The sequence below is a fragment of the Danio rerio genome, chromosome 10, assembly GCF_049306965.1.
Source record: "Danio rerio strain Tuebingen ecotype United States chromosome 10, GRCz12tu, whole genome shotgun sequence".
NCBI lineage: Eukaryota > Metazoa > Chordata > Actinopteri > Cypriniformes > Danionidae > Danio > Danio rerio.
In genome coordinates, this window is record NC_133185.1 from 7,496,246 (window position 1) to 7,510,000 (window position 13,755).

Sequence of the window (13,755 nt, forward strand, 5' to 3'; positions counted from 1 at the left end):
TTTCGATACCGGTGCTAAACCGATACTTTTAAAACGGTACTGGTGTCAAAATGGTGCCTGAAATGATACTTTTTAGCCACAAAATTATTTAACAAAAAATATATTTTAATCATTATAATTGAACAAGGGCGACGCAGTGGCGCAGTAGGTAGTGCTGTCGCCTCACAGCAAGAAGGTCGCTGGGTCAAACCTCGGCTCAATTCACTTTTCTGTGTGGAGTTTGCATGTTCTCCCTGCGTACGCGTGGGTTTCCTCCGGGTGCTCCGATTTCCCCCACAGTCCAAAGACATGCAGTACAGGTAAATTGGGTAGGCTAAATTGTCGGGATGAGTGTGTGTGTGAATGATTGTGCATGAATGTTTCTCAGGGATGGGTTGCAGCTGGAAAGGCATCCGCTGCGTAAAAAAACGTGCTGGATAAGTAGGCGGTTCATTCCGCTGTGGCGACCCCGGATTAATAATGGGACTAAGCCGAAAAGAAAATGAATAAATGAATGAATGAATGAGTGTTAAGACATACAATACTGTTTGGGTTACTTATATAGGTGTACATTTTTATTTGTTTTTCAGTGTGACCACCGTTACAAATGACTGAATATCCATAAAGAATTTTGCACGAAATATATATTCAGATAATGCAGAAAAGGACAATGTGATGTTTTAAAGAATAGAGTTGGAGATTTATCTACCCTTTAATGTCTCATATTTATGAAAAACATTTGAAGTTCTAAAGCAGCTGTGTCCTTGAAAAAGACGTGATAGTGTCATTAGAAACTAAATTGGAAATGACGGTATTGTAATACTCAGTCTTGAACTGAGGTGGGCTGGTCTAAGGCTTGAAACTCCAGGGCTGAAAAGGAGTCCCACTCCGGCTCTGCACATAACCCAACGGCATATATCAAAAATTTTGCCTCTCCCTGTGGAAGTGTACATATGACCAGATGTCATGAACCCATAACAGAGCAGTGAACTACATTATTAAGTTCAACCAAAAGGAAAAGAAGGTCAAAGCTGTTGATTTAACTAACCGCCTTAGATCTCTGAGCGACTGGAAAAGACAGCAGTAGCTTAGTGACTGAATGGCTCCACTGTGTGTGATCTGAGAGACTTCAATGTCAGACTCAGCTGTCTCTGAAACGCTCAATGAATGATGGCTTGTATTTGTGTCCAGATTTGTGTTTGAAATAGTGAGTGTTTTGTCTTTATCAGAATATGCACATTAGACTCCTTATTCATCACAGGTCAAAATAATGTTGTGTGGTTATAAAAGACATTTCTGCTGTTCATAAAAGTGCTGTGGCACATATAAGGCAGTGTCATAACAAGCCAGCAATCAGTGTCTGGCCTCGGGGTGGAGCCAATGCCAATCTAGTTTTTAAGATTTATTCTGCACTTGTTGGATTCACGTTTGCAGGCTTTGAACTATTTGTTGACAGTGGTTGTCATCCTTTTCTCTTCCTCCACTTATTCCAAACCTGTTTGGGTTTCTTTCTTTTTGTTGTTTGCTGGAAAGCAGCAGCCACTGACATCTACAGTATTCTTTGGTCTCATTCAATCATTCATTCATTCATTTTTCTTCAGTTAAGTCTCTTTATTTAACAGAGATCGCCACAGTGGAATGAACAGCAAACTATTCCAGCATATATGTTTTACACAGCAGATGTCCTTCTAGCCGCAACCCAGCACTGGAAAACACCCATTCACTCTCGCAATCACACACTACAGGCAATTTAGCTTATTCAGTTCACCTGTACTGCATGTTTTTGGACTGTGGGGGAAACTGGAGGAAACCCACACGATTATGGGGAGAACATGCAAACTCCTCACAGAAACGCCAACTGACCCAGCCAGGACTTGAACCAATGACTTTCTTGCTGTGCCTAGGAAAATAAATGAATAAATGAATGAATTATACCAGGGGCACTGCTAAACATAAAGCTCTGGGCACAGCACCCCCTCTAAATAACATAAATAATTAAAATGGAAATAATAATAATAAAAAAATTATATATATATATATATATATATATATATATATATATATATATATATATATATATATATATATATATATATATATACATATACATACACATATGCACACACACACACACACACACACATATATATGTATGTATATATATATATACACACACACACACACACACACACACACACACACACACATACATACACATATACATCCACACATACATATATATATATATATATATATATATATATATATATGTATGTGTGTATGTATATGTGTGTATGTGTGTGTGTGTGTGTGTGTGTGTGTGTGTGTGTGTGTGTGTGAGTATATGTATATGTGTGTGTGTGTAAGTATGTGTATATCAGGGTATATATATAAGGGCTTAGTTCCTTATATATTGGGGGTCGCCATGACGGAATGAATCGCCAACTATTTCGCCGCGCACATATATGTATATACTTTATATATAAGTATATACGATTTTTACTGTGGCACGTGCTCTAGTAAATGGGGTCTAGCAACGCTCCTGAATTATACTAAGAATAACTGTTCTGAGGCGCAGCAGTGGCGCAGTAGGTAGTGCTGTCGCCTCATAACAAGAAGGTCGCTGGTTCGAGCCTCGGCTCAGTTGGCGTTTCTGTGTGTAGTTTACTTGTTCTCCCTACGTTCGCGTGGGTTTCCTCCGGGTGCTCTGGTTTCCCCCTCAGCCCAAAGACATGCAGCACAGGTGAATTGGGTAGACTAAATTGTCCGTAGTGTACGAGCATGTGTGTGAGAATGTGTGTGTGGATGTTTCCCAGAGATGGGTTGCGACTGGAAGGGCATCAACTGCGTAAAAAAATGTGCTGGATAAGTTGGCGGTTCATTCCGCTGTGGCGACCCCGAATTAATAAAAGGACTAAGCCAACAAGAAAATGAATGAACGAAAACAGTTCTCTTCTTATTTTTGTCTGCAAACAGTATTAAACTGGCACTGGAGTGACATACTGTGAACTTTCAGACTCAGCGGCTCTTTGTGTCATCAGAGAAACTCTGAGCATTTGCAAGTCAGCTCTGTCCTATCTGGAATTAGGTGTACATGAGATGACGTGCATTATGCAAATCTCTCATCACTACAGAACTAGTTCACGCAATGAGACTCTTTTCAGCTCAATCACGGTTTGACCCATTTCTTTATTAAGAGACAATATGTTCCTCAAATAATCTTTGGCCTCATATCAGTAGCAGGTTAATTTCTAAAGTGAAACGTCCTCGTTTTCTGAAATGAATGGATCTGTTGTAACCGAGCTCATAATTGATGCTATTTTGAATAACAGTGCTGTTTCCCTTTTAACTAACTTGAGGACTGCGTAGTGAAGAAGAGTACAACACATGTTCAGGTGCTATACTAAAAGCAGATGTTCAATTTCAGAGTTTGCAGATAAGAACATATGCAAATATAGGCTTGAGCCAGGCATTCATCTTGAATCTCTCATACATGAGCACAGTGCCTGATGCGCAAACATTATGAAGTGTTAAACGATTTAACATGGAAGGACAGACAGAATGCTTTCTCATCACTGGGAGGAAAACAGCAAATAGTCAGATGTAATAGTCTTACAATATTTCCTGTTTTAGGTTGGATCAGACGTCTTAGCGGACAGAGGAGTCTCAGCTGACCCTGTACAGAAAGTTTTGTACTCGGCAGGAGAATGCAGGTATGGTTACTTTGATCAAATGCTTTGCCTTTTCGTTCCCTAAATATTGGATTTTCAAATGTCTAGGGCTTTGCATTTCTGTTGGGTTTGTATTTGTCCTTCAGATGTTTTGCATGAAGTCGATTGCATTGAATGTGTTGTGGTGCTGCAGTTACTGTTCTCTTGTTTGAGCTCAGTATGGGGGTGAATTTGATCTGACATTTACACTCATGCTCTGTATATGTTAGATTCAGTGGCGGATCTAGGAATTTTTAAAGGCAGATGCCAAGGTGGGGCCACAGTTATTCAATTGGTGCTTGCACTATACGTTTAGAACATAACTATTTTTGTCCTATTAAAAATACAAGATAGATAGATAGATAGATAGATAGATAGATAGATAATATTGTTATGACCTTATTAAGTCTTGGGGTTTTTGCTGAAAAGGTGTAACAAAGAATACCAAAATTTAGTAACATTGAATTAGAACTAATAAAAATAAATAAATAAAAGAAAACCGTGGACAACACACAATCAACCCTCAGCCCCAGAGTGAAGAGTAAACAAAGTAAAAAAAATAAAAATAATAATAATCATAAGAATTTATTTAATACAAATATAGAGATTTAACAGAAACTAGGTCAAAGCGGAGTGAGTATAGCCTAAAACAAACTAAAAACAGCTAACTCAAGTTTAGAGGACTAGCTAACCTAAATGCAAAATCAATGATGAAAAAAAAAATCAACAACACAAACTTCCCTGAGCTTCCCCTCTCAACCATAAACAGGCAAAAGCATATACAAAATAAAACATGGCACTCACTATTTAGGCACACTTGGAAGTACACAAAATAGGTAGAAATGCAAGCACAATAAAGTTAATTTGGCATTAGAGAATAATCCAGTTACTGCAAAATCAAACTACTGCAAACACTTGTGAACAATATCAACACACAATACAACTATAATTTACCAATACGACCGACCGACCGACCGACCGACCGACCGACCGACCGACCGACCGACCGACCGACCGACCGACCGACCGACCGACCGACCGACCGACCGACCGACCGACCGACCGACCGACCGACCGACCGACCGACCGACCGACCGACCGACCGACCGACCGACCGACCGACCGACCGACCGACGCACTTAAGAGCTGGGGAGAAGTGTTCCTCAGCTCACTAGCTTCAGAAGCCAGTTTTTAAAGCCAAAGCACTCCGACTCAAGCAGGTTGACAACGATTAGCAGCTGGGAGCTAATTAACCTGAGAGTTGGGGGGAGAGAGAAAGAGCAAGGTGGAGCACAACACTTTATGCAAAGCCTACACACAAAAGGATGTTGTGGCTGTAACAAAATCATTTCATTGGGTTTATTTTACATCTGCAAATAGCAGAGATAAAAGAAAGCGTTTCTGTAAGAAAGAAAATAATTCCGTCAACAAATATGGGAGACTGGGTGGGGAGAGTGTTGTAACATGAGGTTAGTTATTTTTTAGCACCCAAAATTAAAAATAGTCAACTAAGCCTTCCCTTGTTCCAAACGTGTTAGACTTTCTTCTGTTGAACACAAACCAAAATATTTTATAGCAAGCTGGAAACTGTAACCATTGACTTTCTCCATACTATTTGTATTTATAGCCGATGGTTACAGGTTTTCAGCTTTCTTTAAAATATCTTCTTTTGTGTTCAACAGAGGAAAGGAACTTGACTAAATTTGAGTAATTTTTCATTTTGGGTAAACTATCCCTTTAATTAAAAAAATCGTCAGTTAGTTCAATTGTTCTTTATTACATTTTTTTTTACATCAACTGGATAGTGAGGATATTAGTTCTGGCTTAAGCCTGATTTATACTTCTGCGTCAAACACCGGCGTATGCTACGGCGCTGACGCATAGCCCTTCGCCGTGGCCATCGCCGTCACTGACGTGCACCTCTCAAAAAATGTAACTACACGTCGCAACGACGCGTAGCATAAGCTCTGTGATTGGTCGGCTTGGTAGCGCTGACGAGTCTGGGCGGGACCTAGAGGCGCGCGAATGGCGCGACGCCGCGCGAGCGATTGTTTACAAGTGTGGAGTCCCGTGAAGGAGCTCCGGATGGAAAGTTTTGTTTTGTGTTTACCTCATAGTTAAAGTTGTTGCACGTCCGCCGGTTCCTGCCTCAAAATGAGCGAGTTTGAGCCACTTGTACATCCCGGAAGTGTTCAGGAAATGCAAAAAAGTAGCGAAGAAACTTGACACAGAGGAACATTTACACCTCACTGCCAACTAGCGTTTCGGAAGTGTTAATGCAGACCGGCAGAGACAGCGCGCAGAAGTATAAATGCACAGCCACGCGCGTTGCCTGCGCCGTGGGTTACGCCGGTCACTTGACGCAGAAGTATAAATCAGGCTTTAAGGCTGATTTATACTTCTGCGTCAAACGTCGGCGTATGCTACGGCGCTGACGCATAGCCCTTCGCCGTGGCCATCGCCGTCACTGACGTGCACCTCTCAAAAAATGTAACTACACGTCGCAACGACGCGTAGCGTAAGCTCTGTGATTGGTCGGCTTGGTAGCGCTGACGAGTCTGGGCGGGACCGAGAGCCGCGCGAATGGCGCGAGCGATTGTTTACAAGTGTGGAGTCCCATGAAGGAGCTCCGGATGGAAAGTTTTGTTTTGTGTTTACCTCATAGTTAAAGTTGTTGCACATCCGCCGGTTCCTGCCTCAAAATGAGCGAGTTTGAGCCACTTGTACATCCCGGAAGTGTTCAGGAAAAGCAAAAAAGCAGAGAAGAAACTCGACACAGAGGAACATTAACACCTCACTGCCCACTAGCGTTTCGGAAGTGTTAATGCAGACCGACAGAGACAGCGCGCAGAAGTATAAATGCACAGCCACGCGCGTTGCCTGCGCCGTGGGTTACGCCGGTCACCTGACGCAGAAGTATAAATCAGGCTTTAATCTCTGACTGTGAAGAACATGTTCAAGTGGGTTCAGTCTTAACCTGTTGCACAGCTATCATGCGGTAAATGTCATGCACGATGCAGCTGTTTTAAAAGCCGATATCTGCTGCAAATCTACTTTATATGTTGCAATTAAACTATATTAGTTGTTTCTCAGATGTTCCTGCAGGTTTAACCGTGTTCCTACATAATGTAGCTTTATCAAAGTACTTCACAGGCTGAGGCAATCTTCTTCTGCTTCTTGTAAACACAGTGCACAAAAGCCTTTTACGACAGCCTTACCACAAAGCTGTACCTACTTTATGTTCGTGTGTTTGCTTGTTCCAAATATAGGGGTTTCTCTGGTTACAGGCTTTGTGACTCCACAGTGACCCTAGCAAGGAATGTACCTTTAACTACTGCCTAGAAGACATTAAATTACTGTCTGAGGATGCTTTTAAGATGTTAAGTCATATGAGTTTTTTGTTGTTGTTTTTTAAAGTAAATTGTCATCGTTGGCGAGGCAGTGGCGCAGTAGGTAGTGCTGTCGCCTCACAGCAGGAAGGTCGCTAGGTCGCTGATTCGAACCTGGGCTCAGTTGGCTTTTCTGTGTGGAGTTTGCATGTTCTCCCTGCGTTTGCGTGGGTTTCCTCCGGGTGCTTCGGTTTCCCCCACAGTCCAAAGACATGCGGTACAGGTGAATTGGGTAGGCTAAATTGTCCGTAGTGTATGAGTGTGTGTGTGTAAATGAGTGTGTGTGGGTGTTTTCCAGAGATGGGTTGCGGCTAGAAGGGCATTCGCTGCGTAAAAACGCGCTGGATAAGTTGGTGGTCCATTCCGCAGTGGCGACCCCAGAATAATAAAGGGACTAAGCCAACAATAAAATGAATGAATGAACATTCATGGACAAGCGTCCAATGTCTAGAAAGATGTCATGTGGGCATCATCATACACTTTACAGCGCTATAGGCTCAGAAAAAATGTGTCTATTCTTTTTTAGAGGAATTTAGGATTATAAAAGAAGAATATGGGGTAGATAGAAAACTACAAATTGTGGATGGGTGAAAAGCCAAGTCCCCTCAATTTTGGCCTATTCTAGACTAAAGCAGTGATTGGTTAGTGATCAGTTAAGAAATTAGTTTCCACATTTGAAGAGTGTATGTGTGCGATCTTGTGAATAAGTGTAGCATTTTGATTGGTTGTGTTTGGAAAAGGAAAGCAAGTGGATTCCTATTAGAGTTTTGTGTTTTAGGTAGAGAATTGTGTGTAGATTTTTGAAAAAAATGTATGCATTTGAAAATTGAGTTCAAGGCTGAGAAATACACTGCCAAAAATGCTTTTCTTACTTAGATTTTTTGTCTTGTTTCTAGTCCAAATATCTAAAAGTTCCTAAATCAAGAAGAATTTTCTTAACAAGCAAAACATATAGTCTTGTTTTGAGAAATATTATGCCAATATTAAGTCGGCAAAATAATCTGCCAATGGGGTAAGCAAAATAATCTTATGTCAAAAGAAAAAACAAGATTAATTTGCTTACCCCATTGGCAAATTATTTTGCTTGTTTTAAGGAAAAACTGACTTAATACTGGCATATTATTTCTCAAAACAAGACAATATGTTTTGCTTGTCTAAAAAATGCTTCTTGATATAAGAAATTTTAGATATTTAGACTAGAAACAAGACAAAAAATCTAAGCAAGAAAAGCATTTTTTGCAGTGTAGCTCATGGTTTTGGAGATTTGAGGTGTATTTTTGCATTTTGAGCGAGAGGTTTCAGAAATCGTGTGACAAGAAAATATTTTGTGTGTTAGCAGTTAGAAAAAAAACTGTAAACTATATGCTGACTGAAGTGGAGACAATGCTGCTTGAGTACAGTAAATACAGTTGGGGTGAACCAACCATTACTTTGAGTGGACCACTACCACCATGACCCCATTGATCCTGGGATTTCTGTTTTGGGAAATTTGAGCTTTTCAAAGCCCCCAAATTCCAAAGATTAGCCTCTCATACAGGAAATGGGAGATCATCATCATGGTAAGACTTCCTTCCTCTGCATCCAGTTCAGTCACTCTCCAGGGTCCATCAGTGCCAGTCTCCTACCAGTCTACAGAAAGACGGGACCCACTGTTTTACCATTCGGAGAACAAGATAGCCTCTACCAGGGCTCAGCTATACCAATTTATTCAAGGAGGTGCTCTGCAATATTAGAATATCAAGAATAGTTGTATTGACACTTACAACGCTGTAGTATTGGATAACCGTGCTGGTCAAAGAAGACTGGATCTCTGCACTGAGAATCAAAATTAGGACAGCTGTCATAGCCAACACTAGATGGGACGCAGAATTGCCTAATTGGATTTTACATCAAGGGAATTTTGTAATCATGGACCAGATGAGTCCTTCTGCTTCAGAGGGAGGCTCTTCTCCATCGCTCACTTCAGCTGCTAGAGTGAGCTTCCTCCACCCTGCAGCAGGATCGGACACTACCGTCAGGTTTCCAGGGATAAAACCTAAACTGAGCCCAAAACCTCTTGTTCTTCCACCGGTTCCTGCAATTCCAGTCATAGCCCCCAGCAAACCACGGCAGCCGAACACCAGCTGGGTGCACAGCGCCAAACAGAAAGAGGAAGCTGGTGCTCAAAACAGAGCAAACGAAAGCAGGAGACCTGAACGGATGTCTTTTCTGTCTGCTGTGATTGAGCGCACCTCAAAGCTGTATGGAGACACATACACACCTGGGCTGCATCTCAGCTCCTCCGGGGAGACACCTGCCATGGAGAACGCTGATGTGACATCATTTCCTGATGTGAAAGGCGGTGAGGCTTCAGCAAAGACACAGTGTTTTGCAACACAGACAGCCATGATGCCTTCGGCCAGGCTTAGACCTGCAGTTCCTGTGAAGGTATTGGTGCTTTTATGATATCAGTTCAGCATTTACTCTGATTTTATGAGTACTTGATGTAGTTTCGGAAAGTTTATGTAGACATTTAACTATATTTTAATTTGGAGTGATTGATTTGCATGTCTTCTGGCTGGCAGCATCATCTCAGATTTGTCTAGTCTTGTCATTGATGTTTCAGACTGATTTAAAGAGCGGATCTTAGGGATTTGAGCATGTTAGATATTGTTTGTCTCTCCACCCAGATGAACAGATTACAGCTGATATCTTAATGCCATACCTCACACTAAATTTACCAGAACCAATTTTCATCTTCCTCTTTAGATGTTGAAGAATTGTACTGTGACGCTGAAATGTTTTTGGACATGTATTCTTATTTTAAAACAGGCAAAGTGAATATAATGAGAACGTATAAAAGAAAGAATCATTGATATTGTAAAAAGAAAGAACATAAACGTTAAGCAAAATATCTAAACGTCTCTACTGTTTGAACTACACCAGTGGGACACGCTTAAATCCAGCATATACAGTTGAAGTCAGAATTATTTGCCCCCCTTTGAATTTAAAAAAATATATATTTCCCAAATGATGCTTAACAGAGCAAGGAAATTTTCACAGTATGTCTAATAATATTTCTTTCTTCTGGAGAAAGTCTTATTTGTTATTTCGGCTGGAATAAAAGCAGTTTTTAATTTTTTAAAAAGCCATTTTAGGGATAGAATTATTAGCCCCTTCAAGCTATCTCTTTTTTTCTGTAGTCTACAAAACAAACCATCATTATACAGTAACTTGCCTAATTACCCTAACCTGTCTAGTTAACCTTATTAACCTAGTTAAACCTTTAAATGTCATTTTAACCAGTGAAACTCTGCAGTTGTTTTGGGATTTCCGCCTGGATTTTGCCTACCCAAATTTAAAAGCTTCCAAATTCAACTGTCAGAGGTGTAAATGCAAAAATTTGGTATCATTTTAAAGAAAACCCTTTGAATTTTCATAAAACACCATTGAAAGTGTTTAAAATAACTGTATATGTTGTCTGTGATATAATAAACACCTAACAAAGGAGGCGCTTTTTGTATTTTTTTTATAAACTCAAATTTGAAAGTGTACCTTTTAGGTTCTGTCTGGTCTAGCGTGCTGCAATTAATGTTGGTGGTTCCTGCACATGTCTGTAATCATAGGGAAAAAAAAAGTCTCTACCATAATATATGCAAAAGTTATTGTATTCCAACTGATGAGCGGTGCTGTACAAGCCACAGGGATCGATCATTGTTTTCATATTTCACTATTCTTTTGTTTGATCAAACATAATTCACTGTGTTTGGACCACGTCAGACATATAAAAGGATTACTCATGCACATCACCTCAAAAACAGAGGAGAATGGCCCTGAAGCACACAGCATAAGGTAAGAGATGACAGCTGTCTGTGCTATCTGGGGCTGCTTATTGATCATAAATGTATTGTTTTCACTTCTGCGCCATGGAAACACCGCGATTCATTCGGCAAGTGTTTGATATGTGAATATAATTCAGTAAAAACAATGCTAGAACCGTATGAGCACCGGCAAGAGCTTTCATTTGAGCTATAACTTATACATGCGTCATATAAAAAATATGAAAATAAACCAATGTAAAATACCTAGCCCGGGTATCCAAAATACTGTGTATTTAAGTCTAAATAACTTTTATAAAGTAGTTAACTGGTTAAGTTAACTGGTGAAGCTGTATAGAAGCGTCTTGAAAAATATCTAGTCAAATATTATTTAATGTCATCATGGCAAAGATAAAATAAATCAGTTATTAGAAATGAGTTATTAAACTATTATGTTTAGAAATGTGTTCTCAGTTCAACAGAAATTTGGGGGAAAAAATGAAACAAGGGGTCTAATAATTCAAAAGGCCTAATAATTCTGACTTCAACTGTATTTTGTCAGACCATTGATGTGAAATTTCATTTTCTAATGTACTTGGCATTCAGTGAGACCTGATACAGGCTTAGACATATTTAAAATTCTGATTTACTTAAACAGCTTCGGTTTCCCCCACAGTCCAAAGACATGCGGTACAGGTGAATTGGGTAGGCTAAATTGTCTGTAGTGTATGAGTGTGTGTGAATGTGTGTGTGAATGTTTCCCAGAGATAGGTTGCGGCTGAAAGGGCATCCGCTGCGTAAAAACTTGCTGGAAAAGTTGGCGGTTTATTCCGCTGTGGCGACCCCGGATTAATAAAGGGACCAAGCCGACAAGAAAATGAATGAATTTGCTTAAACACAGTGCGTTTTAACATACGAGGTTTTCCTAGTAAGTGTATGATTACATTACAGAAACAAACGCTAAATCATTTTGCTGCTTACAATTGTGTGGTTGAATTAAGGGAACTTTTCTAGTCATCTGTCAAACTGACTAATATTAATAAGTTAAACTTTGTATAACTAAAATAGTTTAGTTGAAATTTGATTAGAATCAGTGGTGGAAAGCGTACAGAAGAATTAAACTCAAGTAAAAGTGCCACTACTTGCCTAAAAATGTAGTGCAAGTAGAGTTAAAGTATATTTTGTAAAGATTACTCAAAGTATGAGTAAAAAGTAGCCCTTATATAAGTACGCAAGAGTAGTAAGTATTACCCTGTCATTTGTGGATGTGTGTAAAAGTAGCATTTTGTAGTGCATTTAGTTATTGGCCAGCAGGCACACAACATCATAACACGTTAATATTGGATTGAGGTGTTAGTGTCAGGTGACCAAAATTCAATGTCTCGCCTGCATCTAAGGACAACGTTATTTTGATTTCAAATAACGACGTCAAGTGAGGTTGATGTTTGATTCATTTTTGGTTGTGTTAGAAAGTGACCAAAATCCAACGTCGAGCCAACATCTTAACCCAATGTCATACTGACGTCAAATACTGACATTTATTCGTCAGGTATGACAACCAAAATCCAACGTCTGATAGACGTCATAGTAGTAACGTCCACTCAACATCAAGCTTGAACATCATTAGACATTGATATTTGGTTTATTTTAGGTTGATTGAATCGTGTTTTGAATTAATGAATTGGATTTGTGTATTTTAATCAGATTTTAAACTCACGAATTGCATTTGTGTATTTTTTTAATCATCCTTTGAAATTAGAAATTAGATTTGTGTGTGGTTTTGAATCGTGTTTTGAATTTCTGAATTAGATTTGTGTGTTTTTGAATCGTGTTTTGAATTTCTGAATTTGATTTGTGTGTTTTTGAATGGTGTTTTGAATTTCTGAATTTGATTTGTGCGTTTTTGAATCGTGTTTTAAATGTATAAATTAGATTTTTGTATTTTTCAATCGTGTTTTGAATTTACAAATTTGATTTTGTGTATTTATAAATGGTGTTTTGAATTCTGGAATTGGATTTGTGTGTTTTTGATTTATGTTTTGAATTTACAAATTTGATTTGTGCATTTAGAAATAGTGCTTTGAATTTGCGAACTGGATTTTGTAAATGTTAATTTTGTTGTGAACGTTTGAAATTTATTTAGTAAATGTATTATTTTTTAGACTGGTCTGGCTACGTAATCTAGAGCCTGACTAAGATTGTTGAATATATTCATTCATTCAAATTCTTTTCGACTTAGTCCCTTTATTTATCTGTGGTCACCACAGCGGAATGAACCACCAACTTAACCAGCATATGTTTTATGTAGCGGATGCCCTTTCGGCTGCAACATTGGGAAACATCCATACACACTCATTCACACACACACACTACTGACAATTTAGCATACCCAATTCCCCTATACACAGAAATTTGGGTATGTTGTTAGTTTACTTTTTTTATATTTATGTTTTATAAACAGATCAATGTATTATGTATAGTTTCTATTTCTATTGATATATTTTATGCTGTCATGACTTTATAATATTACATGAATTCTTTCATTCTTAAAGCTTATCCTCCTCTGCTGCAGACAGAAGTCTGACTATCTTGTAAAAATGATTTTTTTTATCAGTATGATCAGCTCAGTAACTAATAAAGCCACCTTGTTGATATTTATAGACTATTTTGATGGATGTAAACAGTAATAATGGTCCCAACACATTTCCTGTTTTACTGTTTTTAATTTCTATAGCTTCTGAAAATCCAAAAAGGTCCACATATTGATAAATAATGTTATGATAGCTGTTTTAACATGCGATTAATATTGAAATACCTCTTGTTACAGTTATGAAATAGTTTGATAACAAGCAGGAAATGTTCATGGGCCAATGACCTGAC

At 39.0% G+C, this 13,755-nt stretch overlaps 1 protein-coding gene across 3 annotated transcripts in view; it reads left to right on the forward strand.

Moving 5' to 3' along the window:
* The first annotated feature begins 8,971 nt into the window (after window positions 1-8,971).
* Window positions 8,972-13,755, forward strand: part of psd3l (pleckstrin and Sec7 domain containing 3, like) — a 243,279-nt gene continuing 238,495 nt past the window's right edge. For 2 of the 3 annotated variants that reach the window (XR_012386108.1, XM_068223894.2), the window contains exon 1: window positions 8,972-9,505. Coding sequence is in view for 1 of the 3 variants with exons in the window: in XM_068223894.2 (XP_068079995.1) it covers window positions 8,987-9,505 (519 nt within the window). In the remaining 2 variants the exon portion in view is untranslated. The remainder of the gene's footprint in view (window positions 9,506-13,755) is intronic. The other variant, XM_073914406.1, reaches the window with a different exon arrangement.